The sequence below is a fragment of the Tauraco erythrolophus genome, chromosome 15 (assembly GCF_009769465.1).
Source record: "Tauraco erythrolophus isolate bTauEry1 chromosome 15, bTauEry1.pri, whole genome shotgun sequence".
NCBI lineage: Eukaryota > Metazoa > Chordata > Aves > Musophagiformes > Musophagidae > Tauraco > Tauraco erythrolophus.
In genome coordinates this window covers 2,330,308-2,356,109 of record NC_141479.1, presented here as the reverse complement: position 1 = coordinate 2,356,109, position 25,802 = coordinate 2,330,308, and the positions used below count along the sequence as shown (strand labels likewise).

Below are 25,802 nucleotides of genomic sequence, written 5' to 3'. Positions count from 1 at the left end.
CTGGCAGGATGGCTTTAGCAAAGGACCCCCGGCGGGAGGGGACACTTGTCGCAGCCCTGCGGTCCCATCAGCCGGAGCCACCTTAACGTGGCGGTGCCGCTGGCAGGGGGAGGGCACGGGAAGGGAGGGGGGAGGGGGAGAGGGGGGGCAGAGGGCAGTGTCCCGGTCCTGATCCCAGTGCCCACCATGGCTCTGCGGTGGGGACTGGGGCTGCGGGCAGCCCTGGGGCACCGGAGCTACTGCTCCAAGGTGGGGCTGGACGGGTCCCGGGGGGCACAGGGGTCCTGGGGGGCACGGAGGGCCAGGGGTCCCGGTGAGGCCCCGTGGCTGTGGGTGAGTCCCGGGCCCAGGGCCCCCAGCACAGACATTCCTACCCCACTCTTACGGGTTCTTTGCCTCCCCACTCTCCCAGCGCCCACTGCCCCCCGATTTCGTGGAGGCCCTGAGGGCCGTGGTCGGGGGCCCCAACGTCTCCACGGCCATGGCGGTGCGGGAGCAGCACGGCCACGACGAGTCCATGCACACGTGGGTGCGGGGCTGGGACCTCCGGGGGGGGGGGAAGCGGCTGGGGAGGGGAAAGGTCTGGGGAGGGAAAGAGCTATGGGGAGGGGAAGAGCTATGGGTGTAGGGAAGGGTCCTGAGGAGGGAAAGGGTCCCGGGGAGAAGAAGCACCATCGAGAGGGGAAGGGTCTTGACAGGGAAAGGGTCAGTGGAGGGGGAGAGTCATTGGATGGGACAACAGGCTGGGGAGGGGAAGGGTCTCGGGGAGGGGAAGGGTCTCGGGGAGGAGGGGGTCGTGGGAGGGGAAGGGTCTGGGGAGGGGAAGGGTCTGTCTGGAAAGAGTCCTTGGGAGGGAAGTGTCTAGGGAGGGGAAGGACCAGGGGCAGGGAGAAGGGTCATGGGAGGGGGAGGTTGGTGGGGCAGCGGTGCCACCCTGTCCCCCAGCTGTGCCCCTCCGGATGCCGTGGTGTGGCCCCAGGCGGTGGGACAGGTGCAGGAGCTGGCAGCACTCTGCTACCGCTGCCGCGTGCCCATGGTGCCCTATGGCACCGGCACTGGCCTCGAGGGCGGCGTCAACGCTGTGCAGGTACTGGGTCCCCCGGCACCCCCCGGCGCCCCTGACCCCTGCCCAGGCCCTGCCCGGGGCCTCTGGGTGCCCGGCCGTGCCCAGCCAAGCTGGCGTCCCCGTGCCAGGGCGGCGTCTGCTTTGACCTGAGCCGCATGGATGCCATCGCGGAGCTGAGCCTCGAGGACTTCTCGGTGGCGGTGGAGCCCGGTGTCACCCGCAAGGCCCTGAACAGCCACCTGCGCGGCACCGGGCTCTGGTTCCCCGTCGGTACCGTGGGCACAGCATCCAGTGGGCCAGCAGTGGCAGAACTGGGGATGCTGGGAGAGTCTTGTGGGGCTGGGGTGCTGGGGGTGCCCATGAGGCCGAGGGTGCCGTGGTCCCAGGGGTGTAGCAGGGGTGCTCGTGAGGCTGGGGGTGCCGTGGCCCCAGTAGTGCTGGGGTCCCCTGGGGGTATTGGTGTCCCAGGGCTACTGGGAATGCCCATGGGTTTGCTGGGGAAGCCATGGGGCTGGGGTCTCCCCAGGGGGTGCCACGGTCGCAGGGATCCGTGAGGTCTTCTTGGGGTGCTGTGGTCCCAGGGATGTACTAGGGTTCCCAAGGGGCTGGTGTTGCCATGGCCCCAGGGGTGCTGGGGTCCTCGTGGGATGGGGGATCATGTGGTCCCAGAGGTGCTGGGGGTCCCCACTGGGGTGCTGTAGTCCTGGGAGTCCCCATGGGGGAATGGGAACTGTGATCCCAGGGGTTCTGGGGTCCCCGTGGTCCTGGGGGTGCACTGGGACTGCTGTGGGGATGGGCTCCCAGGGTGCTGGCCAAGCACGGTGCGGGGTCCCCTGGAGACATGCCATGGCCCCGTCCCCATGCCATCTCCATCCCCATCCCCATCCCTGTCCCCCACCCGCAGACCCTGGGGCGGATGCTTCACTGTGCGGCATGGCAGCCACGGGCGCCTCGGGCACCAACGCGGTGCGCTACGGCGCCATGCGGCCCAACGTGCTCAACCTGCGCGTGGTGCTGCCGGACGGGCGCCTGCTCCACACCGCCGGCCCCGGGCGCCAGCCCAGGTGGGCACAGGGCGGGGGCTGGGCTGGTTGGGCAGGGGTGGCACAGGCGCCCGCTCACCGGCCCCATGCAGGAAGCGGGCGGCTGGCTATGACCTGACCTCGCTCTTCGTGGGCTCCGAGGGCACCCTGGGCTTCCTGACGCGGGCCACGCTGCGCCTGCACCCGCTGCCCGAGGCCACCGCCGCCACCATCGCCACCTTCCCCAGCGTGCAGGCGGCTGTGGCCACCACCGTCCAGGTGCTACAGGCTGCCGTGCCTGTGGCACGCATCGGTGGGTGCCGGGGGCCGGTGGTAGGACCGGGACTGGGGGCTGCGGATGGGACTCAGCGCCACCTCCTCCTGCCCAGAGTTCCTGGACGAGGTGATGGCGGGCGCCTGCAGCCGCTTCAGCAAGATGGAGCTGCCAGCGGCGGCCACGCTCCTCCTGGAGCTCCATGGCTCCCGGCATGGGCTGGCTGAGCAGCAGCAGCAGACGGGTAGGGCCGGTGCCGGCACAGGGACGGGGACGGCTGGGGTTGGGGACAGTGTGCCTGGGGCTGGGGGCCATGGTGGGCACCCATGAGCGAGGGATGGGTGTCCAGGGGCGTCAGAGGTGGCCTGGGGTGAGGGACAGGTGCCCAAGAATGGGATCGGGGGCACCTAGAGGGTCACCAGGGTGAGGGGCGGGTGCCTTTGCACAGGGGGACCAGGGCATCCCGAGGTGAAAGATGGCAATGGGGGACTGTGGTGTGGCTCTCGGGTGTGTGATGGGGGTCCAGGGACAGGGGGACCAGGGGTGAGGGATGAGTGCCCAGGGCCATTGACAGGGACCTTCGCATCACCAAGGTGAGAACAGGTTCCCAGACTGGAGACTGGAGGACTGAGGGTCCAGGGTGGTGCCCTGGGGATCCTTTGGGATGGGTGCCCAGGATCTGGGAGAGGTGAGCAGGGATGGGTGCCCAGGGTGGGGACTGGGGAACCATGGGGCGGATCACCATGGTGAGGGATGGGTGTGTGGGTCAGGGGTCTGCTGGCCGGCAAGGGACAGGTGTCCTGGGGTGTGGGATGGATGCCCGGGATGCAGAATGGAGGTCCTGGGGCGAGGGCTGGGTGCCCGGGGCTGCTGCGGGTGCTGTCCCAGCCCCATCCCAGAGCTCCTGGCCACCGGCAGAGGAGATCGTGCGGCTGAACGGCGGCTCGGGGCTGGCCTGGGCGCAGGAGCTGGAGGAGCGTGAGCGGCTCTGGGCCATGCGCCATAGTGCCTGGTACGCCGCCCTGGCCCTGCGGCCCGGCTGCCAGGTGAGCAATGGGGACGGGGACGGTGGCAGCAGCACCACTCGGAGTTGCGGGTGCCACGGCTCTGCCCTGCCCAGGGCTACTCCACGGATGTCTGCGTGCCCATCTCCCGCCTGCCCGACGTAGTGGTGGAGACCAAGCAGGACCTGCAGGACTCTGGCCTCACCGGTCAGCAGGGCCGCGGCCCCTTGGGGTGGGAGGGGTCGGGTGGGGGAACCCCGGTGTCCCCCCGTCTGACCCCTCGCCCTGCAGGCCCCATGGTGGGACATGTGGGCGATGGCAACTTCCACTGCCTCCTCATCTTCAACGCCCAGGACCCGGCTGAGGCGCGTCGCGTCCATGCCTTCACCCAGCGCCTTGGCAGGTGAGGATAGGGATGCCCCGGGGGGGATGGATGGCCCCATGCCATTCCCTGAGCTCCTGGTGCCGCAGGCGGGCGCTGGCGGCGGGGGGCACGTGCACCGGCGAGCACGGCGTGGGGCTGGGCAAGCGGGAGCTGCTGCTGGAGGAGCTGGGGCAGGACGGGCTGGACACCCTGCGCTGCATCAAGGCTGCGCTGGACCCCCACAACCTCATGAACCCCGGCAAGGTGCTCTGAGGGACCCCCAGCACTGGCACGGGGGATCACAGCCCCCCTGCACCAGTGCTGGGGTGGTCCCACTGCCCTGCACTGCCACCCCCCAGTCCCCCCAAACCCCCTCATCTCCACTCTTGTGGGTTGGGCACCCCAATAAACCCCTTTGCACCAAAACCTCCACGTGCTGCGATGTCTTTTGGGGGGGGGACAGGGCACCCCAACCCCTACCTAGGGTGTCCCTGTGCCAAGCAGTGCACCCACAGGGCAGGGGGACCTGGGGGGGACCCACTTTAGTTGCTTTCCCGGAGCCGCGGTGCCGGCGGTGCAGTGCCGGGAGCCCCCGGGACGTGCCAAGCACCACCGTGGTCATCCCCACGCAGAGGCGGGCACGGGGAAGGGGCATCGGAGTGGGCTGGGGGGGCTCCGGCACCCTGCCTGCTTCACCAAGAAAGCCAGTGAAATAAAATAACAGTGAATATTTTATTGAACATTGTTTTAATACCATATCAAAACACCTTGACTAATGAAGGAAGCTCCCCCCAAGCTCTGAACTCTTAAGTTTTTTATTTTTCCCCCGTTTTTTGTTTTCTTTTTTTTTTTTTTTTTTTAATATATAAATACAGAAAGGTTTCCTGCAGGGGCACGGCCACCAGCAGGGAAGGTCTCACCAACGAAAACGCACCCGCCGCGCCGGGAGGGGACGGGGATGGGCTTGGGGTGGGGGTGTCACCGCCACCAAACGACTCCGTTTTGGCACCTCCGGCAAAGCCACCCTCATGGCCGGGGGGTCCGGGGGGGTATCCGAAAGGCCATGAAGAACCTTCCCCCATACCCTCCTCGAAAGGGTTCGACTCCGAGGCGACGGAAGGAAATGGGGGGGGTGGGTTTTGGCAAGAGGAGCCCGGCGAGGGGGCGGTGGGAGGGGGCGGCGGGGATGCTGCGGCTCTCCAGTCTCTGAGTGGTTATAGCTGAGTTAAAGAGTGACCAGTCTGTAAACATCACCGGGGCAGGGAAGCTCAAATCGAAGAACACGCCAGTCAACACGAAGCTTCATTTGTGGTTTGGTTTGGGTTTTTTTTTTTTGTTGGTTTTCTCTTCCTTTTTTTTCTTTTTTTTTTATTTTTTTTCTCCTTTTTTTTTTTTTTTTCTCGTTGTAAACACTTGAAAGACGGACCCCCGCGGCTCGGCAGGGGGGAGCAGTGGCCCCGCTCCCGGCGTGGGGCGGAATCCCCGTCTCACGTCGCCGGGGTCGGGGTGGAGATCTCCAAAAGGGAGACGGGAAGAGAGGAGAAAATTCCCGTTTTAAGTCAGTGCAAAAAAACCGAGCAGAGCCCCCGGGCGAGTCCGGGTGGGAGGTGGGGGGGTTGCCGGTGAGAAATGCCGCGTGCTCCGTTTGGCCGGCTGTCCCCCGGCAGCTTTCCCCATTCGTTTTGGGGAGAAAAGCCAAACATCATGGCAGGGTTTCGGCCGAGGGCGTCCCCGGGGCCTCCCTGGCAGGCAGAGCTCTCCTGGTGACCAGCGGCTGTGGAAGGGAGAGCGGGTTGCTCCGCTTTTCTCACACTGTCTTCTCCTGGCTGTTTCTTTGTTTCTTAAATCTTTTAAATTAAAAAAAGAAACACCCCCCCAAAAAAAAAACCCACCCCAAAAAAAACAACAAAACAAATAAAAATAATAAAATAAAATAAAAAAATTCGCCGTTGTCCCAAGTGGATTCAAGTTTCTGGGTTTTATTTTTTGTCTTCTTGAGGAATTTAAAGTCAGCCCAAAACTCCAGGTGGGGTGGGGGGGACGGGGAGAGGAGGTACAGCAGGTATAGCAAGGTGCCCTGCGAAGGCAGAGAGAGATGATGCCAGGTGAGGAGCCACAGCTACCCCACCCCACCCCATCCCACCCACCCCATCCCGCCCTCCTGGCCCAGGATTTAAACCCAGCATGGTCAATTCCAACCCAAACAGCCGGCCACAGCCATACCTTAGAGAGAAGTCAGCAAGCACGCCCGGCGGGTCAATCAGAAGGATGTTCCGGGCAAGATCTGTTCACTTCAAACCATGAGTCTATACAGCTGGAGAGAGGAGAGCACGTCACTGCTGTGTCACCGTGCCTCGGGACGTCCCTGCCCGGCCCCCCTGCCACCCCTCGGCGGCGTCCCCGGCGCCCGGCGGTACCTTTTGTGATAAATGCAGAGGCAGGGCAGCCTGGCTATCGTATCTCCCTGCAGCAGCTCCTCCAGGCAGATCACGCACTCGCCGGCGTCCTTGGTCAGCACGTCATCTGGGAGAGGAGGAGAAGGGGGCGGTGAGACGCAGTCCACCGCGGCGTCCCCCTTCTCGGCATCGAGGGGAACCCATGGCACCTCCGCGGAGGCAGCCGAGCGGCAGCAGCGCCGGCAAACGCTGGCAGGAGGCTGGGGTGGAGATGGGGCTGGGGTGGCTGCGGCGAATGACACCCTCTACTCCTGGCTTCCAAACGAGCACCATTGAGGAGGGGGTGAGCATTGCTCTCCCACGAGCAGTCAGGAGAGGGGATGGGAGACGCAGGAGCTTGCAGACCCGGTGCTCAGCCCAGTCAGCCTTGCTGCCAGCAAGGAGGGGAGGAAGGCAACAACCCTCCGGAGGGGCAGCCCAGGAGGACACATCCCGTGCCCAGCCATGACAGCTCCCTCTGGCACGGCACACCATGGTGACAACATGGGGCTGTGTTCCGAAGGGTCCCAAGGCAAAAGCAGCGGGGCCGAGCCATGCCAGGGGAGCGGAGCGGAGCAGGGACCGTGAGCCGCACCGGTCCGCTGGAGCACAGCCCTCTTGGCAAGCCCAGGCGAGCCGCCTGCCCGCGCAGCCTGCGGCAAGCGTCTCTCCCGCCTGCCCGCAGCCCATCCCAAAGCGGCAGGGCGCCGTGTCCCCCGCACAGCCGGCCCTTACCGTTGTAGGAGAGGCGAGGTTTGCTCAAACACATGATAAAGTGCATTTCCATCTCGTCAGAAGCCACGGATTTGGAGCAAATGGGGCACTTGAAACCTGGAGGGAGAGCAGAGAGACGAGCCCTTAGCAAGGAGACGAGGAGAAGAGTCCATCCTGCATCCCCGGCAGTCCCTGAGGCCACGGTGTGGCACGGCAGCAGGCAGCCCCTCACCTGCTGCCTGCATGGTGGCACGCACCCCACACAGCGCCCGCCGGGCGCCCGCTCATCCTGTGCCGGCCGCCAGCAGCGCCAGCGTAGGGGACAGCCACCGGACAGGGGACAGCCGCCCGAGCTGGCACGCTGGTCGTCCCCATCACGCAGAGGGCACAGGGAGCGTGCCAAGGCAGCGCACACGTGGCCACCAGCTGCTGCCGGGCCTTAAAGGGCGAGGAGCAGCCGGGGGCACGCAGCACCCCGGGGCTGGCGAGCGTGGGGCCACGTCCCCGTGCCAGGACGGTGCTGTCACTGCTGCCGCAGCTTGGCCCTGCACGGCTGAGCCAGCGCGGCTCAGGATGAAGGTTTTTCTGTAGGGCCGCAGCAGAGGACAGGCAGGCTGGAGCCATGAGTCTGAATTGCTGCTTTCACCAGCTTTTTGCAGCAGTGAGGTGGGTGCTCGCCCCTCCAATGCCGGCCAACAGCCCCAGGAGCAGGGAGACTCCGTAGGCTGATGGCCCAGCTTGACCTTGACCTGCCTGGGGACCTGGCCTCTGGGCTGAAGCTAGCCGTGATGGCCAGACCTGCTCTGCATCCTTGCTTGGGCATGACAATGGTACCCAAGGGTGTCACACCGGTGCCACCACCTGCTCGAGCCATGCAGACCACCACAGCATCGTCCCCAGCACCACCGAGCGAGGCTGCCCCAAACCCAGGTTCCCGAGCCCCCAAACTCCCCGGGATCAAATCCATCAACCAGCCCTGCAGGTCGCCCGCCCGGGACTCCCTGCCCTCCCACCGCAGCCAGCTCGAGGCCGTGCGGTTTGTCACTGCCCAGCACAGCAGGGCTCGAGCCGACGCAGGCGAACATGTGCGTGCCACCACCGCCACCGCGGGTTTGCACCAGAATATCTAGCAATTCCCTGCCTGCAGAGAGGGAGAGGGTAATTTAAGGACCTGTCTTCTAAAAGCAGATCAGGTTTGACTGCAGTGCTGCTTAAGAGCTTTCTTCATATATATGCAAAGGCTGCTCAGGAACGAAAACAGGAACGTACACAAATTATCTAAGGATGAATCAGGCTCTTGTTTGCCACGGCGTGGATGTGGCGAGGGTATTTTTTTTTTCTTCTTGGAAAGGAGAAAGTGCGGGTGGCTTTAACGGGAGGCAGCTTGAACCTCTGCCATGCAAACAGCCAGGAAAACTGCACGACACCCCAGCATCCTCTCATTAGCAGCGGCGATAAGTATGGATCACTTCCCAGCTCCCTGGATGAGAGCCTAGGACAGGGATGCCGACTCCTGCCCCTCCGGAGGGTGGTTGTTTCCCAGGATGACACAGCAAGGAGGAGCATCACGGATTGTGGGGGACTGGCTTTAAAGGGACCTGCTAAAACGAGGAGCCCTCGAGCCCAGGGGCCGGCCCGCAGCGTGCCACCGCAGGGACACATCACTGGCCCAGCCGGGCCGAGCCGCGGGGTCTCCGCTGCGAGTCCGGCCCCGTTTGCACCGAGCCCCAGCCGAAAGGGCAGCACCGGCAGCCGGAGCCTCGCGGGCAGCAGCATCGATCTGCCTCCTCCTCCTCCTCCTCTCCAGCCTAATTTTACTCCTGACCGATTTATACCTCGTGGCAGCAGTGCCCATTAGCTGAAATAGTTGGGTTTTTTTTTTTTTCCTCCTCCCAAGTGTTTACCCGCCTGGTGTATTTATAGAGCGGGCTCAGATAGCCTCCCAGCCTGCCTTCGGCAAGACTCAACTGGCCTCCCCTTGCGAGACACCTTCCCCGTCCCCCAGTTCCCCTGGCAGCCCCTGTCCCCGCCTGAACCAATCCTGCTTGAACGCAGACGGTCCGTCAGCCCCGTGGGCACCGCTCCCTACCAGGGAAGCTCCAGGGACTGGTTTCCAGCAGCGAGCACCTGGCGTGGGGCAGCAGTGAAGGGCTCGCTTTGGAAAAGGTGTTTCGGCTGTGAAGTTGGCGGTGGGGCGAGGCACGTGCAGAAGTGGTACCATCCCCCTGCACCATGCGGGAAGACCTCGTTTTCTCCAGTCCCCCCTTTTTCTGTGCCAATGTGGTATTTTAAACAGCTGCCCCAGATCTGCTGGCTCCGGCAGCACTCAGAGGGATCCTATGAGATGTTCAACCAGGGCAAAGGGAGAGGGTCCTGGATGAGACCACCCAGCCCATGGCTGCTGGGGCACGACTGTCAGCAGAGCCACAGGAGCCTGGGAAAGAGCAGGGCCCTTTGCAGGCTCCGGTGAGCGGCTGTTGCCGTATCTCCAGGCCTCTTTGCTAGCTGGAGCAGCTTTAGCACCTTTATAAATAGCCAACACGAGCACCCACCATGCTCCTTGGTGCTCCCCGGGCAGCTGGCTGGGGGACGGGGAACTCCAGCACCACCACAGCCCCATGGCAAGGATGCGGGGACATGGGGCAGATGGAGGGGCCCAGGCTCAAACCCCAGCACGTGCACGGCGTGCTCCAGCCCCAGACACTGGCTGCCGCGCGGGGCCGGGGGCTGAGCCAAGCACAGAAGCACACACACTTGCCTGGCTCCGCGTTGCGCAAGATGGAAGGGGAAAAAAAAAAAGAATAATAAAAAAAAATATCATGAAAATGCAATTGCATAAATTCCTGGGTCTGAGCGGGAGCGAGGAAAGGCCCCCAGGGCAGGGGGCCGCCCTGCACCCCAGCTGTCGGCACAAATACTTGGCATTGCAAGAGCAACTGCTGGCACCCCCCTCCACGGCAGGCACTGGAGCCAGTGGGAAAGGGGAGGCAGAGAAGGGGGTCAGGCTCCCTCACCCTTCTCCGGGTGACCTTTGGGGAAAAGTGGTGGATGGGAAAACCACCGAGGCCGGGGGATAGCTGGCACCCAGCAGCGCCAAGCCCAGCACCTCAGAGCATCCCGCCGTGGTCCAGGCAGGCGCTGGGGGCCCGGAGCTGGTCTTGGAGATGAAAGGGCTGCTCCTCACACAGCCCGCCCCCTCTGGGCCATGGTATTTTCCACGTTCCCTGAAATCCCCATTAATTTATCCTGCCTAAGCTGCCAGCCCGAGCAACGCAGGAGATTACATTTTGACAGCTGCTCATGGAAAATTCAGCTCCCTCCCTCCTCCTCGAGCCCTTTCCGCCCTCCTCCCACATGCCTAAAATAAAAAAAAAAATGAGAGAGAGGAAGGGCTCAGCTATTCCTCCTTGCCTGGGCCTCCCACATCCATGGGGAGGCTCAGGGGATGCTCCAGGAAAAAACATGGATCCTTCCTCTCTCCCACGGCACCCAGGGCAGCTGGTGATGCTCCTGCCTGTGGCTCGTTCAACCTGACACTGGCATCGTCTCCGCAGGCAGAGATGGTACAGGCAGGCACCAGCTCTTGCCAGGATCAAGCGAGGAAGAGGAAGGTGCTGTAGGAAGCAGGCTGGCCTTGGAAAGACAGGTTCAGATCCAGACCTGGACTCTTGTATCGTGCAGAGACTTTAAGAGAGCCAAGGGCTTTCCAGGGCTGTGAGACACGCGTTTGCCAGGTGATCTCATCTCTCCGATGGCTCGGTCTAGAAATCGGGAGCAGGCAGTGCTGGTGCTCTCCGGGGGCTATCGCCCTCCGAGTATTTTTAGGAAGGTTACATGGTTAATTTTAGAGAGCTGGGCAAAGCAGAGCTGGGAACCTCTGAAAACCTCCACCACGTCCTAAGCAAGCTGAAAAAGCCCAGTGGTTAACCCTCAGGGTGCCAAAAGCACCGCCACACAGGCTGCTGGGGCTTTGGTGGTGGTGGAAGGATCAAGACACCTTTCCAACCCATCTGTAAACATCTCAAACACAGCCGCTTCTGAAGCTGGGATAGGAAGTTCCCACCACTTGTGCCTACAAGTGATGTCCGCAGCAACTTGCATGGTTTGGGGAAGCCACCGATCACTACAGCAGGGTCAATCACACCACGTCCTGCAACTGGAAGCGGCTGCTCCACTCGGGGATGGGTAAGATGGTATCCATGGGAGCTGAAACCCTGTCCCTGACCACAGGGAGAGGCATGTGCCATATCCGCGTTCACTCGCCAAACCCTCCACTATGGCATTCAATCATTATTACCCAGCTGGACTGAGTTGAAGATAACAAGCTAATTAACTAATCAACTCAAGGTACAGATCTTGCCTACAAGAGGCAGGCCATTTCCTCCTGGCTGTGGAAGATGCAACAGTGTCTTTGGTGCTGCAGCTCAGGCTGGTGAGCAACAACTGGTGACCCTGATGTGATACATCCATGAGAAGCTGAGAGCCAGAGCCAAAAGAGCTGGAGCTGGGAGCCTGAGTGAGAGTCCTTTGGTGAAGAAGGTAAAACTGCAAGCCCTGATGTGGTATTTGCGGGAGGGAAGTGTGCTGGAGTTGGAATGAATGGACTGGGTCTCTGCTCACTGCTAAGCCTTCTTGAAAAAACCTTTGAAAACAAAAAAATTGTAAAACAAAAAGGGGGAATTATGGCATCCAATCATTATTACCCAGCTGGACTGAGTTGAAGATAATGAACTAATTAACTAATCAACTCAAGGTACAGACCCTGCCTACAAGAGGCAGGCCGTTTCCTCCTGGCTGTGGAACAGTGTCCTTGGTGCCGCAGCCCAGGCCGGTGAGCAACAGTCCACCAGCTCAGTGTGCCTCCAGACCGACCGCTTTCAGGCTACGGTGCCACCAGGAGACCCTGGCCCTATCACTAGCAGATGGCCAAAACAAAGATGATCCAAGGATTGGAGCACCTCTCCTATGCAGATCAGCTGAGAGAGTTGGGATTGTTCAGCCTGGAGAAGAAAAGGCTCCAGGGAGACCTTCTAGCAGCCTTTCAGTGCCTAAAGGGGCTACAGGAAAGCTGGAGAGGGGCTTTGGACAAGGGCGTGTAGTGACAGGACAAGGGGCAATGGCTTTAAACTGAAAGAGGGCAGATTTAGATGAGATCCAAGGAAGAAATTCTTCCCTCTGAGGGTGGTGAGGCACTGGCACAGGTTGTCCAGAGAAGCTGTGGCTGCCCCATCCCTGGCAGTGTTCAAGGCCAGGCTGGATGAGGCTTTGGGCAACCTGGTGTAGTGGAAGGTGCCCCTGCCCATGGCAGGGGGGTTGGAAATAAATGATCTTGAAGGTCCCTTCCAACCCAAACCATTCCGTGATTTGAAAATGCAGGGAGCAGCAGCTTCACCACCACACAGCACCTCCAGCGACAGGACGAAGACACTGGTGGGACAACATGCCCTTGAAGGCGGAGGGAAGCGGCAGCCCAGGCGCAAGTGAGCGGGTGCAATGCCATCAACCCACCCCATAGCGAGTAGCATTCACCGAAGGGATCTCCCCAGCTGCCCAGGACCCTGCCCCACCATGGGATAAGCCAGGAGCCCTGCATGCCAAAGCAGCTACACAAACTCCCCAAAACACAGCTGCCCCAAGAGGGGTCCCTCCCCCAGTGCCCAGTCACCCCATGGGACACTCAGAGCACCAGGGAGCTCACGGGTAAGCCCCAGGCTGCCTGATGTCCATGGGAGATCCGGAAACTTCAGCTGCACAGTCCATCTCTGTGTCTCCAGAGAGCATCCTGGGCCTCCGGCCAAGGGAGCTGGCTTACACCAGGTGAGGATGCGGCCAAGCGCAAGATAAATGCAAGGAATTTGCATCGCAAGGTCCAAGCATGCAGCTGAAGCAAAGTCCTGGTGTCTCCTCCTTGCTGAGCAAACCCTGAGCATCCCGCCTCCTCTCATGGCTTCCCTGACATCGCCAGCTGAACCAGCACCAGGTGGAAGCTGAAAAGATGGATCATCTTTAAAAAAACCACAGCACTAGTGACTGAAGGGGAGGGCAAGACTGAAAGACCATGTACATGGGCCCAGTCGGACAGTCTGAAGCAGAAACACATGGGGTTGAGTAAGGAGAAAGGACACCACGTCCTCCGCTTCCCTCACCCCTCATGGGCTCCAGCGCAGCCCCAGGAGGGAAGGAATCACCAAGGAGTTGTCCTCCTTGCCAGCTGAGCAAAGGAAACCTGCAGAGCCAAGATATTTAGACCAGATGTATCCTGGAAAATGAATTCCCTACTGGCTTAAAGCAGTCTCGTTGATGGAAAGCGACAGGCACAGGACAGTGCATTGGAGATGGCATACGGGGTGCACAGAGCACATCTCCAGCACTTGGGCACCACGAGGACCTGGGAGCTGAGGACCTCCACGGGTGTCCTCTTCCGAAAGCATCACCCAGTGTGGAAGTGACGCTCCACCAGCCTCTGAGCGATGCAGCTGGTGATGCCGCCCTGCACTGGGGCCAGGAGGCAGCTCGCAGCCGCACCAAGAACCCATCCCACCAAGGACCACGCTCCCTCTGCCAGCAAAGCGCTTGCACTGAGTGCCTGGAGGCTGGAGCACCCGGCAGGATGAGGCCTGAAGCCACTTCCCCTTGCAGAAGGAAACAGCCTCAGCTGCAGGGCAGATGCAGGAGCTGGAGCCCAACACAGCCCCGCTGCCGGCTGCCCTGGCAGGACACAAGGCGCTGGGTGAGCACCACGACGGTGCTCGGCTATTGTGCAGCACCAGGGTTGACACGAGCAGGGACACGTAGGCAGGAAGGAGTAAAGGGCTCAAGCGGCCTCATTGACCGGCTCTGAAAAAAGGCCACGTGAGAGTCCTTCCTCCGGATTCAAGGCTGCAGGGAGGAGGGGAAAGCATAAAGGACGGGTCCAAGGTGGAAACAAGATATCCCACCTTCTGGGGGGTGGAAGGGAGGCAGGGCTGGGGGGACGCCAGTGGGCAAGCCCCAGACGATGAGCCAGGCAGCAGAGACGTCCCTGGATGGCAGTGTTTGGAGGGAAACCCAACGGTGCAGGTTGCTGTGTCAGCAAAGGGACAGTCCTGCTCCATCCCACGCCACCGTCTCCTTGCTGATCAAGTCAGTTCAGCTGGCTGAGCCAGGAGAAAATAAACTCTTGTAATGTGAAACAGCACCCCAACAAGAAGCCACTCCTGTGCAACGTCTAAGAAAAGCTGTCTCTGGTTCATGGTGGCTCCCAGCAAAGCTCCCATGCTGCAGGTGTTTGCTGTCAGGTCTGCCACACACCAGCTGAGGCTGGCAGAGATGTGCCATGGACTACCAAGCTGGCCGAGACCAGCACTGCTGTAACTCTCAAAGCAGCAGGTTTTGGAGACAACTCTGCCCACTCCCACCCAACTTGAGCCATGAAGAGGAGATGCAGCAGCAAGGAAAAGGCATCGGTGCTCCAGATGTGACGCAGGGAAGGCAGTAGGGCCAGGGGGATGCAGGAGGGGCTGGGTGGCATCATGTCACAGCAGCCCAGGGCTGCCTTGCTGCAAGCTGGGAGGCAGAGATATTTATTTTAGCCAGCTGGTTTCCAGTGTGGGTGGTGGGGGAGGATGGCAAGAAGCAGAATAAATGGCAATACCAGGTTTGAGGGAAGCCAGGGAGTTGGGAATGGGCAGGAGACATGAGAGAGGGAGCCTCTATGGCTATCACCCAGCTGGCTTGAATTGGTAATTACCTAATTAAGGTTTAGGCCCTGCCTACAAAAGGCAGGCCATTTCCTCCTGGCTGTGGGAGATGCAATGACATCTTTGGAGCTGCAGCCTAGGCTGGTGACCCTCACGAGAGACCCTGAAGACCTTGACCCCAACTCCTTTGCTGGAGCCAGAGCCAAAAGAGCCGGAGCAAGAAGTCCTTTGATAAAGAAGGTAAAGCTGCTACCCTGAAAGAGGGAAGTGTGCTGGAGTTAGAATGCATGAACTGGGTCTCTGCTCACTGTAAAGCGTTCCTGAAAACCAAAAAACCAGTAAAACAAAAAGAGGGAATTATGGCTATCACCCAGCTGGCTTGAATTGGTAATTGCCTAATTAAGGTTTAGACCCTGCCTACAAAAGGTGGGTCATTTCCTCCTGGCTGTGGGAGATGCAACAACATCCTTGGAGCTGCAGCCTAGGCTGGCGAGCAACATTGCCCCAGAAAGTCATCTGCTCCAGAGCATCCAAAGCTATCAAGCCTCAGCAGATGGACACACCAAAGACCTCCAAAATACCTCCAGCATGGCCCGCAGGCACCGAGAAGCAGGAGGGTGAAGAGGCTTGGCTACATGGTCACAGGGCATCCAGGGAAGATGTGCAGATGGCCTCTGCACCCCGAGCATTCCCTCTGCCTGCTGCTCTTTGAGTATTGCCCTTTTCATGGATGCCAACTTGATTTTTGAACAAAAGTACCTACGCTACAGGCAGAGAGCATCTCCCTCCTACAGCCCAGGCTATGCTGCAAGATCAGTTCCCCCTGACTTGGACAACCTTCTGCCATCACTCTGCCTTCCAGCTAGTCCTAGTTCACTGCAGAAACACTCCCTCAGCTGCTGGGAAAAGGCTTCAGAAGGAAGAGTGTGTAGCCCAAAGCTTATTTTAGGACTCCAGAGAACAGCAAAGTCAAGCAGACGGGTCCTGGGTGACAGCCCAGCGAAGGTATCAACACCTTCGACTCCCGCCATCGGGCTGCAGGGCTTGACTTTACTGAGTTACAAGCTCCTTCAGGGCTCCTGCTAGTCACAAAACCAGCCTGCGGCCACCTCACTGTGCAGAAGAGCTGCAGGGATGCCCCGGAGCTGTCTCCCCACCTCTCAAGGGATGCTCAGGGTTTCAAATTCGCTGCCCAGAGAGGAGAGGGATCCTGCAGGCAGGCCTGGGAATTTCCAAAGGGTCTTCCTGCATGCCTGTTTTTTTTTTTTTTTCTCCCAAATATTTCTCGTGCGAAGGAGGAAGGCCAGCCGCAAGCCCTGCTGCGGGCAGCAATCATCTGCAAGACGCACGGAGCCAACAGGGCAACGGGGGGGGTCCCAGGTGCCGAAACGAAGGAGCGCAGGGGATCCTCCGGCAACACAGCGGGACGCAGCGACTCGGAAATCAGAGCAGAAAGGGAGAGAGTCGGACGTTTCGGCTCGGCAGGGGCTGGGAGGGAGCAGCGAGGTAACGTCACGCGGGGACCGGCGGGGTGAGTCACGTCTGACTAAGCCATCCGTTGGGGAGGCACCCACGGAGTCCCCGCTGCCGGGCTCCCGCCGCTGTCGAGCTGCCAGAGGAACTCCCGCTTTCCGAGAGGCTTAAGCGCAAACCTGAGCCACTCCCAAACGCAACCAGATCCGACTCCGTGGGGCGAAGCAGCAGCTCCCTGGCTATCCCTGGGTTTTTCCAAAGCAGAAATCTCCTGCCTTGCTGCCGCCCAGGCTCCATCATGCTTCAGCTTCAGCTGATCTCACTGGGAGGATGAAGGGACACTCCAGAGACACGCAATGACACGTCCCGGCTTCATGATGCTGGCAGAGGGAGCAGAGCCCAGCACCAATCTCACCCACGTACCCCCTCCTGCCTGGAAGTGATGCCATCCGGCTCCTGGGACATCTCCTCCCCAGGGCATCTCACAGCAGCACCACGCGAACTCCACGGTGGAGGGTCTCCTGTGGCATTTTGTGCCAGGGTTACAGGACACCCCATGCAGGTGGCAGGAGTTAGTGGGGATACAAGCCCCCAGGGAGCACGGGAAGGATGGAACATTGCTTTTCAGGGTCGAGAAAAGGCAATTTTTATGTAGCCGGCAGCAAACAGAGCACGAAAGGCACACAGAGAGCTACGCCCACCGGCAGTGCACAGCTGGGAAACGCTTACAGCCACTTAACACTGGTTGTTTCTGCAGGAGGAAAGACATCAGTGAAAAAATTCCTAGGAATGAGGGCGCTGCAGAGCAAGCCCTAACCTCACCTGCCCCTTGCGTGGTAGGAAGAGGTTCATTGCAGAGAGCATCTCCCTGCTTCCCAGGAGGGTCTGCAACTGCTGAGGGATGCCTGGTGAATCCCCCCAGCCTACCAGGACAGCAGGAAGGGAAAAAGCGGGGTGCAGATGTGCAGGATGATCACACCCCTCTGCTGTGCATGGTGCGGGAGGGGAGGGGTGCTCGACAGCACCGAGCCACCTGGCCTGGCATCACGAGCCCCCCATCTCTGGCTAGAGGCTGGGGATTCGGGAGATAACCCCATGCTGGGAACGTCGTGGTGGTGCAGCCACATCACACGACTCACTCCAGAGCGGCCCTGTCCCATGCAAGTCCCGGCTGCCTTTGCAGCAGGGAGGCGGTTGGCAGATGGAGCCGGCTTTCTGCAGCTCCAGGAGCCGAAACACAAAGCTCGACGTCTCGGAGGAACGAACCCCTCAGCAAGAGGCAGGGTCTGCCCGTGCCAGGTCCTGGTACCAGAGGTAGGAAGGGCTCCACACCATGCCACAGGTAGGAACAACCCTGCCTGGCTGTCCCACCTTCTCTGCTCCTGCCCTCCCTTCACTTAAAGGTGTGCCACACGGGAAGGGCCGAGCTGCAGATGACAAAAACCCCAGCTGTAGGATTTCAAGCTCTCTCTTCACCAGGAGAAAGGAAATACAGCAAGGCAACAGCCAGAGGGGCACAGTGTACCCCCACTTCACTTCCAGAGCTGGGCAGGGCCTTGGGAAGCAGAGACCTCCGTGAAAGACTCACCCAGGCCAGGTGCTCTCTGCTTCGTACCTGTCTACGGGGAGCAAAAAAGAGATTAAAGGCATCTACATCCACCCTCAGAAGGGTAAGATCCAGGCAAACAGCAGACTTCAAGCACTACAAAATCAACATTGCAATAAATAAATGGATGGACAACAGCTTCAAAGCAGCAAGAGCCGGGTGGGGATAACCTGCAACGCCGAGGCAGCTCAGGCAGGTGCTCAGCCTCACCCCATCCTGCTCAGCACCAGCTCAGCAGAAGGCTGACCCCAAAACCGACCCCAACCCATATGGACTCGACCTCCCTGCAGACCGTAATTGAAGCCATCTGGCTAGAGCTGAACCCCCCTCATTCTCCGCAGCTACAGATGTACAGGCCTTGGATGGATGGATTGAAAGGTGGATCTAATTCCCCTGCAGCGCTTCCGACAAAACGCAGCTCCGTCGCCTTGTAGGGAGAGCTCCCAAATGAATGACTGCAATTACCCCGACTGCAGAAGAAACTGCGGGTTTTCTCTCGCTGGTGACAAAGACTTCTCCAAAAATCCATCCCCAGAACACCCACCACACCGAGCTGTAATGTGATTGTCTGGGATGGGAGCCCCCAACACCACCCTCGGGCCGCTGAGTCGCGATCAGAGAACACCCAGCCACGGCGAAAGGCGAGGGGGAAGGAAGCCCACCGGCTTTCCGGGCAAAGAGGTGCAGAGGACATGGAAACTCAACGCCAGCAGCCCTGGTCTGGGAGGAAACAAAATGCTGGGCAGGGAGGCGGGACTCGGGGAGCATCACTCGGTTCTCTTGCCTGACTGCTGCTTTCCTTCTCTTCCATGGCAGGCAGCTGGCCTCTAAAAATACCCGCTGTTGTCACGCCGTCCTGCCTGCGAGGGCCAGGAAACAGCTCTGAGCAGCTTTCAGTTCAATTCTTCATCCGTGCCGTCGTGCTTCCCTTGCCAGGGCCCGTCCCAGCCCTATTTCTGTGCCTGGTAGGTGACAGTCTCTCAGGAACGGTGGCCACAAGCCGACACAGCCTCAACGAACTGAGGGTGCTCGCTGGGAATATACAGCCCTGGGAAATTTCTGCTAGCGTTGCTAAAACTAGCAAAAGGGTCAATGTTTCCACTGCATCTCTCTGCTCCTCTACAAAACGCCACAAGACCATGGCACAAGGCGCGTGGTCTTGTTTCTGTGCCACGCCTGAGCTGTCCCGGGGGCCAACCTGCCACCAACACTGGCCAGCACAGCTCAGCTCCGTGGGGAAGGAGAGAAGAGCCAGCTCCACCTCGGAGGTGCACTGCAGCCTCTCCAACGGTGAGGCACCATCCCTGCCAGCAAACCTTGTACCAAACACTTCCACAGCTGCCCATAGACCCACCAGCGAGGCCTGGGGAAGGATGATGCCAGCACTGAGCGACGCACCTGCTCAAGCTCAGCCGGCCACGCGCAGCACAAACCCAGCAGTGTACAGGCACGGGGATCATGGCAGGGAGCACTGATGGACCGAGCCCCACGCACAGAGACCAGCCACACGGACACACCTGCCAGCTCCCCGGCTCTCCCCACCACCCTGAAACCCCGGGCTGTGCAGGACCCGCAGCGGGCTGGAGAGCCAAACCACGAGGAAGGCTGCCCGTGTGCCCCGCCACAGGCGCTCCCCTCCCCTGCCCGGGCAGGAAACCCACCAGCAGCTGGGCTCTGCCCACGGGAAACGCTGCACAGCGGCACGAGAAGAGGCCCCAGGCCAGAAGGGCTTCCTGCAGCTGCACCTCCCCACGGCCTCCCACCAGAAAGCGTCGAGCAAGAGTGTTTGGCCAAGCAGTGCCCACGAAGGACAGCAGGAGCATCCCTGGAGGAGATCCAAGCCCTCAACAGGTTCGCTCACATTTCAAATCTTCCCAGTGGGATCGGTGCAGAGGAGACCTCACAGGCCCAACTTTAACCACCCTCAGGCTACGGGAAACAAAAAACAGGTCTGCCTCTACAGAAAGGCTCGTTGTAGCCCAATGTGTAGCCACGTCAGAGCAGGTTGGTGAAACGCTCGGCATCAGAGCCCGCTGCTTTACAGCATCGCCTGCACCTCTTGCAGGCAGTTTCCAGCAGGCACATGCAATTCGGCCGCTTGCGTAAATCACTCCTGCAGCCTTATGATTTCAATTTTTGAGGGAACTGGGAGAAAGCCAGGTCACATTTACTCAAATCCAAAAATTTGACACATCTGGGGTTTCGGCGTACCAGCAGCAGAGGCAGCGAGACATGCCTCGTGGTTGCCCACCAGCTGGCCAGGGTGCCACGGGACAGGTCCCTGCAGAGGGAATTCATTCAAAGAGCTCTTTGCTGCCTGATTTGTCACACAGGAGATTACATCGGAGGAAAAAAAAAAGCAGCTTTTTTTTTTTTTCTCCCTTTCAAAGTGGGTTTTTCCTCCCTCCCTGCGTTTCTCTTGAAATTAATTTTCAGCATTTAGCAGCATTTTCCCATGACTCTCCGCGGCTGCCTTGGCCAGGCGCCAGCCCTGGTACCGCTCCTCCACCAAAGATGTCTGCATCCGATTGATCCTCCGGCCAGCCAACGAGAGAGGGAGAGAGGAGAGGAGCCCTAATAGCACATTAATAAATAAGAGAAGCCTTTACGGTTATTCCAGTCACCAGAACAAACATCTCAGTAAAACGAACCAGCACAGGATAAACCTAATGTCACGGGCCGGGAGGACAATCTGGGCTGGGAAGTGGGTCAAGCCCAGGAAGCACAAGAGCATCATTCTCAGCATCTCTGGAACGTAGGTGTGCGGAGTGGGGAGAGGGCACCCAGCTCCCCTGCGACGATTTACATGCAGGTTTAGAGCGGAGCAAGCCCAGCCAGTGCGCACAGCAATAAGTGCCTCGCTCCTGTGCCAGGCAGCCAAGAGTTTCCAGAGGGCACCGGAGTGGCAGTTCAGCGCGCGCTACCTCTCGCTGTGAGGAATGAAGATATCTCACGCACAACGCCAACGTTGACACACTTAAACTTCGTCTCCAGGCTGCAGGTCTGGTACGTGTTAAAGCTGCCTTCGAGTCTCCCATCTTCTGGTATTCCAAGCTTCCATCTTTCAAGGTAGCGGCTGCCTTTTCCCTCGGTCCCAGGTGTGCATCGTCCTGCTCGGAGAAGGCAGAAGGGGAAGAACAACCCCTCCAGACCCAGAGTCCAGTGGTTGAATATCACCAGCCTGGGGAGTCATCAGGACCGTTTCTGCGCTGCTTCCCAAATGATCTGCAAGCCTGGCAAGGCTGTGGGTGCCTGACCCAGCTGCCAGGCAGTCACCAGCACCAAACCCACAAAAAGATGGTTCGAGGAATAGTCTCCTTTGGAAATTTCCACTGGCAAAACCAGATTCACAATGGCAAGTTCCTGCAGACCTTAGGGTGCCCTTTCCCTGGCCTAGCTCCTGCAGAGCGGGGAGGGAAGCACGTATGATGTCTGCATGTTGAAAAGTTGGTGGCAGGAAAGTCAGGGCTGGAAGTGGACTCCCTCCAGCAGCTCACTGACTAGCCAGCTAGAATTAAGCCTTCTGGTTTTGGTGTAGAGATTGCAACAACGGGACTTGCTCAGGAGTGAGGATTGCCAAACACCAGCGAGAAAAGGCTCCGGACTCGAAGCTGTCGGAGCGCAGCAAGGATACACCACGGACATGCCTCTTCCCAGCTGGGCAGAGAGCTGGGCAGCTCAACACCAGGGTTCCCACACCCTTCAGCTCATCCTCCAACAAACAATCCCTATTTCACGTTCCTTACTCCAGAGCCGGATCAAACAGTGCTTCCAGCTTCTTTGCCTCTCTAACTCTGCCTGGAGAAGGACCCAGCCCAGCACCCTGGCTGCTGTCTCCGCGCTGGACACCCTTCTGTCCCCCTCAGGCTGGGCCTTCCTGCTGCGGGCAAGGTGCTGCTGAGAACACAGCAGCTCGCTTGGCAAAGGAGATCTCCCAGCCTTGCTGCTGCCAACATCCAGGACAAACAGCTTGTTTTGTCGGTGCACCGAAAGCCTGCGACGTTCCTGATGCCTCCACACAGAAGGATGAGCTACGCGTTTCCTTGGGCTAGCCGGCAGACAGGGAGATATGGATTTATTAGAGCTTCAAACACACAAGGGCTTTGGGTGATGAGGGGGATTTCCAGATAAACTTTAAGCTACTTACGGCCTCTGCAAACTCTCTGAGATCCTCTGATGAAGATGAGTAACACGAGCGATACTAAGAGAACCACATAAAGCTGGAGATGTGCAGCGTGAAACTACACATCTCCTTTTCCTCCCTTCTTCCTGCTAGCCTTGGCTTTGCTGAGAAGACCTAACGGTCACGAAGCCACATGGGGAGGGTCAAGGGCTACAAGCAAACTCCAAAGTTGCAAAAGATGTTTTGTCATCTCCCACCAGCACAGGTCAGGAAGCAGATCTCAGAAACCCTGGGCAGACAGGGAAATCCCAGAGCCGTTTGAGGTGGAGCTGGAGCACTTATGTCGCTTATGTGGATGGCAGACACATCTGGGAAAATCCCCATCAGGAAACAGAATCCACTTACCCAGGGAGGTGTTGCCCCCTTGGAGAGAGGGACAAACCCCACCACAAAGGTCAGAGCCCCCTCGCTCATCCCGATTGAGCTTTGCTATTCCTAAGAGCAGCAGCTCTCCTCCCTTGGCCTGGAAGGACTAGAGGCCATCAGTACATAACTGCTCCTGCTGTCCCTGCGCCCCGGCAGCCACGGCAGAGCCTGGAGGATTCAGCAGCGGGCTGTCCTTGCCCACCGTCACGACCCACAGCACCCAAGAGTTGATGCTGCAGCATATACTGGCCCTGGGGACCACCTGGCAACCTCCCTCCGCACAGGCTTCCCCAGCACAGCCTTCCTCTCTCTCTCCCTGGACATGCTGCGCTCTTCTGCAAGCTTTTCACCATGGAGAGGTGAAGGAGTGACACCAGCCAAGGAAAAGGGCTCAGCTCGCCCCAGCTCACTCCTCAGGGTCCCTGCTGATGGGCCAGACGAGCCACGAAGCAGCCGGAGAGGTGCACGACGTCAGCATCGCAGACACAGGGAGCGGCGAGGCACCAAGCCTATCCGCGTGCTCCCGTTATTGCAGACGTGCTGCCACGAAAGCACCTTACCACCAGCATTAAGCCGGGGCTCCTCGCTATCCCACCAAGGTCCCCACAGCACCTAGGTCGCACCTGGGGGCTCTGGGGGCTCTCAGCTCTTCCCCCAAACCCAAGGACTCCCCATGAACACAGCCTTCCCTGATTGCCAAGATCAGCACCATCCAGGTCTCCAGCCTGCACAGAGGCAGGAGGAAAGGGCAGGCAGGGCGAGGATCCACCCTCCAGACCTGTTGGCCGCAGAGTTTTGGGGGCTCCTCTCCTCACGGCAGTACAGGAATTCGGATGGATCCCCGAGACCCCCAGGCACGCGTGCTCCCGAGTGGGTTCAGAGCATCGGAGGGTCCCCTCATCCCCACCCTCGAGTCATCCTTCAAAAGGAGCAGGGAGAGTCACGTGCAGGAATGTCAAAGCTCCTCTCCATTTACTGGAGCGCTGCTGCTTCAGCACTTTCCAGTGGCTAATGGAGTGGCTCAGTGCGGCGAGGGGAGCGGGTCGATGGGGAGGCAGGGGGGGAAGAAGCGAGTTGCTCCTGACTGCCCTGCTGTAGGTTAACCAGCTGCAACAGGAATTTCAGCAATCTTGGGGTGGCTTACTTCCCCTTCCCCCCGTTCTCCTAATCCTCCATTAACCCCTTACGCTACGAGGAAGAACGCAAAAGTTTAACAAGCTCTGACAAGTTTTCAGAAGGGTTTGTAAGCATCATCTGCTCCTTTTGTTATTAATTAGCGATGAGGAAGACACACCACCAGGAGAGGCTTCGGCATGGACCGAACAGCTCTCGCCGCTGCCTGCGTGTGCTCCAGCACAGCTCAAACGCTCTCACAGGGCCCCAGAAGAGGCACCAGAGAAACCCAGTTCTTGCAGCACTTCCCACAGCCTGTGCTGCAATCTTCCAAGGGCACCGGGCTGAACTCGTGTGAGCGGCTGGAAAAAGCTTACTCCATTTTGCAGCTGGTTTATTTTTACGAATCAGTTTATTTTTATGAATCAGTTTTTGCTCTCAGCATTGCAGATTAAGAACTATCATTTGGTGCAATCGATGCTCTCTGACTGACCACCTCTATGCACAGATCAGCTATGGGGTGTTTCTGTAACAAACCCCTCCTCGCTCCAGCGCCAGCCTCAGCAGAAGGCCCCGTGGCACTCATTCGCACAGAGGCTTGCGGAATACCTGGAAGGATGCTGCGCCTTAGTTTCCTTCTGTGTTTAAAAACCAGAGCAGTGGCACAGTCTCTGCAAGGTCACGGAGCAAGAAAGTTTGCAGAAGCACTCGGTGTCAACTCCGGCGCCACATGCCAGCCAGCCCTCTCCATCTGCCAGGGAGGACGGCAAGCGCCCGGCTTATCCGGATCAATAGGAACCAGGCCTGGGGCGTTCTGCCACTAAGGATGCGCTGCAAGACACGGCTTTGATCTAACTGAGAAGAGCAGCCCCCACAGACTGGGTAAAGGGGAAAAAATCCCAAGATGGAAGTAGGAAAACAGGCCCCGTGAGCCTCATTTTGCACTTTGTTCTTGTCCATTGGTTCAGTCTCCAGCCTTCCTGAAAATGAGGCATTGTCCCAAGGCGTGTTACGAAATTCCCAGACCACGTCATGCAAGGAGAGCACTTACAGCATTTGCGAGGGGGTCGGGTAGGAGAGAAATCCCAGACTATTCCAGGAAACGCAAGGAGACATCCCTGAAATGACTTCCCCTCTAGCCAGGAGGGGAAGGGAGGACCTCCCACCTCGCGCCCTGTACCCAGCCAAAACTAGGTCAGTGACACAGCCCTGCCCGCCGCCGGAGCTCCTCTCCAGACACCAGGACACAGGGAAGGGGCCAGCCAGGAGGGTGAGGATGGGGGCAACCTTGCCCCCTCCCTCAGCCTGACACGGTTCCTGCAAGAGAGCCCAGCCAGCTCCCCAGCCCTGTTAAGGAGACAGGCAGTTCCTCCTCCGCTTCCTCCCCACCACCGACACGGTGCCAGCTGGCTTGATTGAGAAAACCCGCTTCAGCCTCTCCCTGGCCCTTTATCAGTCAAAACAATGGAGAAAAATTCCCACACCTCGCTTTCAAAGGCTTTCTCTGCCCCTTGCCCAGTTTCTAAGGCATGGGAAGGGCTACATCTCACTGGCACCCCCAAACACCTTCAGAAGAGACACGAGGAGCTCAGCCTGGTCTTCAAAACCAAGGGCTTGAGCTACAGCACCCTCCGACCACTCTCCCCCAAGTCGAGGAGAGGGTGCCACATCCACGGCTTCGCATTCCAGAGCCAAAACACCTCCCTTTTAGAAAGCCTCCTCCCTCCACAGCCCCTTCCTCCCTTGACCTTGACAGACACCAGCCCTGGTGCTCACTCACCCACCCACCCATCCACGCCGGGGAGGGGATGGGGGTCCTTCCTTCACGTTTGGCGCAACAAGGCTTGACCAGCCGGCCAAGCGAGGAGCACCCCTCTTTCCCAGCCCACCTCCGCACCCAGTGAACCGTGCCCACCGCCGCCCCCGGGGCCCGGGTACCCACCGAGGGAGGGGAAGCCGGGGGAAGGCTCCGGGGAGCCGGCACTCACCGCTGTGCGAGCTGAACCACCGCGGTGCGATGTGGAGGGGCAGCGCGTCGGCCAGCGAGGCCCGGGCGCCCAGGTACAGCATCCCGTCTCTATGGTGACCGCCTCCCGTCTCCTGGTAACCGTTGCCATGGGCGTACGTGGAGTCGGAGCCCGGACCGCCGCCGCCCGGGGCCCGCTCGGCCTCCCCCGCCGCCCGCGCCGCCGCCGCGTACAGCCCGAAGGGGACGGCGCCGGCCGCCGCGGGGTCCATGCCCATACCGGCCACCGAGCTGACGGAGCGGCTGCGCAGCCCCATGGCGCCGCCGCCGCCGCCCGCCCGGTAATGGCCGAAGGGGGGCGGCCCCCCCCCTCCTCCCGGCGGCGGCACGGCGCTGTCATCCGTCGACACCCCCGGGAAGGGGCCCCGCGAACGGGCCGCCGTGCTCTGCTTGCCCCCCATATGGGCGCCGCCGGGCCGGAGGGAGCCGAGCGACAGCCCCCCGCGGGGAACGGGGCCGCGCCGCCCCCGCCGCCGC

The 25,802-nt window shown here is 60.0% G+C and overlaps 2 protein-coding genes across 2 annotated transcripts; one reads left to right on the top strand and one right to left on the bottom strand.

Annotated features, from left to right (window-relative positions):
* The first annotated feature begins 186 nt into the window (after positions 1-186).
* LDHD (lactate dehydrogenase D) lies at positions 187-4,003 on the top strand. Its single transcript, XM_086621144.1, has 11 exons — positions 187-249; positions 413-525; positions 946-1,087; positions 1,195-1,336; positions 1,971-2,130; positions 2,202-2,401; positions 2,478-2,606; positions 3,281-3,408; positions 3,483-3,573; positions 3,658-3,769; positions 3,838-4,003. Exons 1-11 carry the CDS (start codon positions 187-189, stop codon positions 4,001-4,003), a joined length of 1,446 nt encoding a protein of 481 aa, XP_086477270.1.
* Positions 4,004-5,773: 1,770 nt separating this feature from the next.
* Positions 5,774-25,726, bottom strand: ZNRF1 (zinc and ring finger 1). Its single transcript, XM_086621100.1, has 5 exons — positions 25,288-25,726; positions 6,901-6,996; positions 6,148-6,253; positions 5,954-6,044; positions 5,774-5,807 (listed from the first exon to the last, which is right to left on the bottom strand). Exons 1-4 carry the CDS (start codon positions 25,724-25,726, stop codon positions 5,987-5,989), a joined length of 699 nt encoding a protein of 232 aa, XP_086477226.1. The 3' UTR covers positions 5,774-5,807; positions 5,954-5,986.
* Positions 25,727-25,802: the final 76 nt, after the last annotated feature.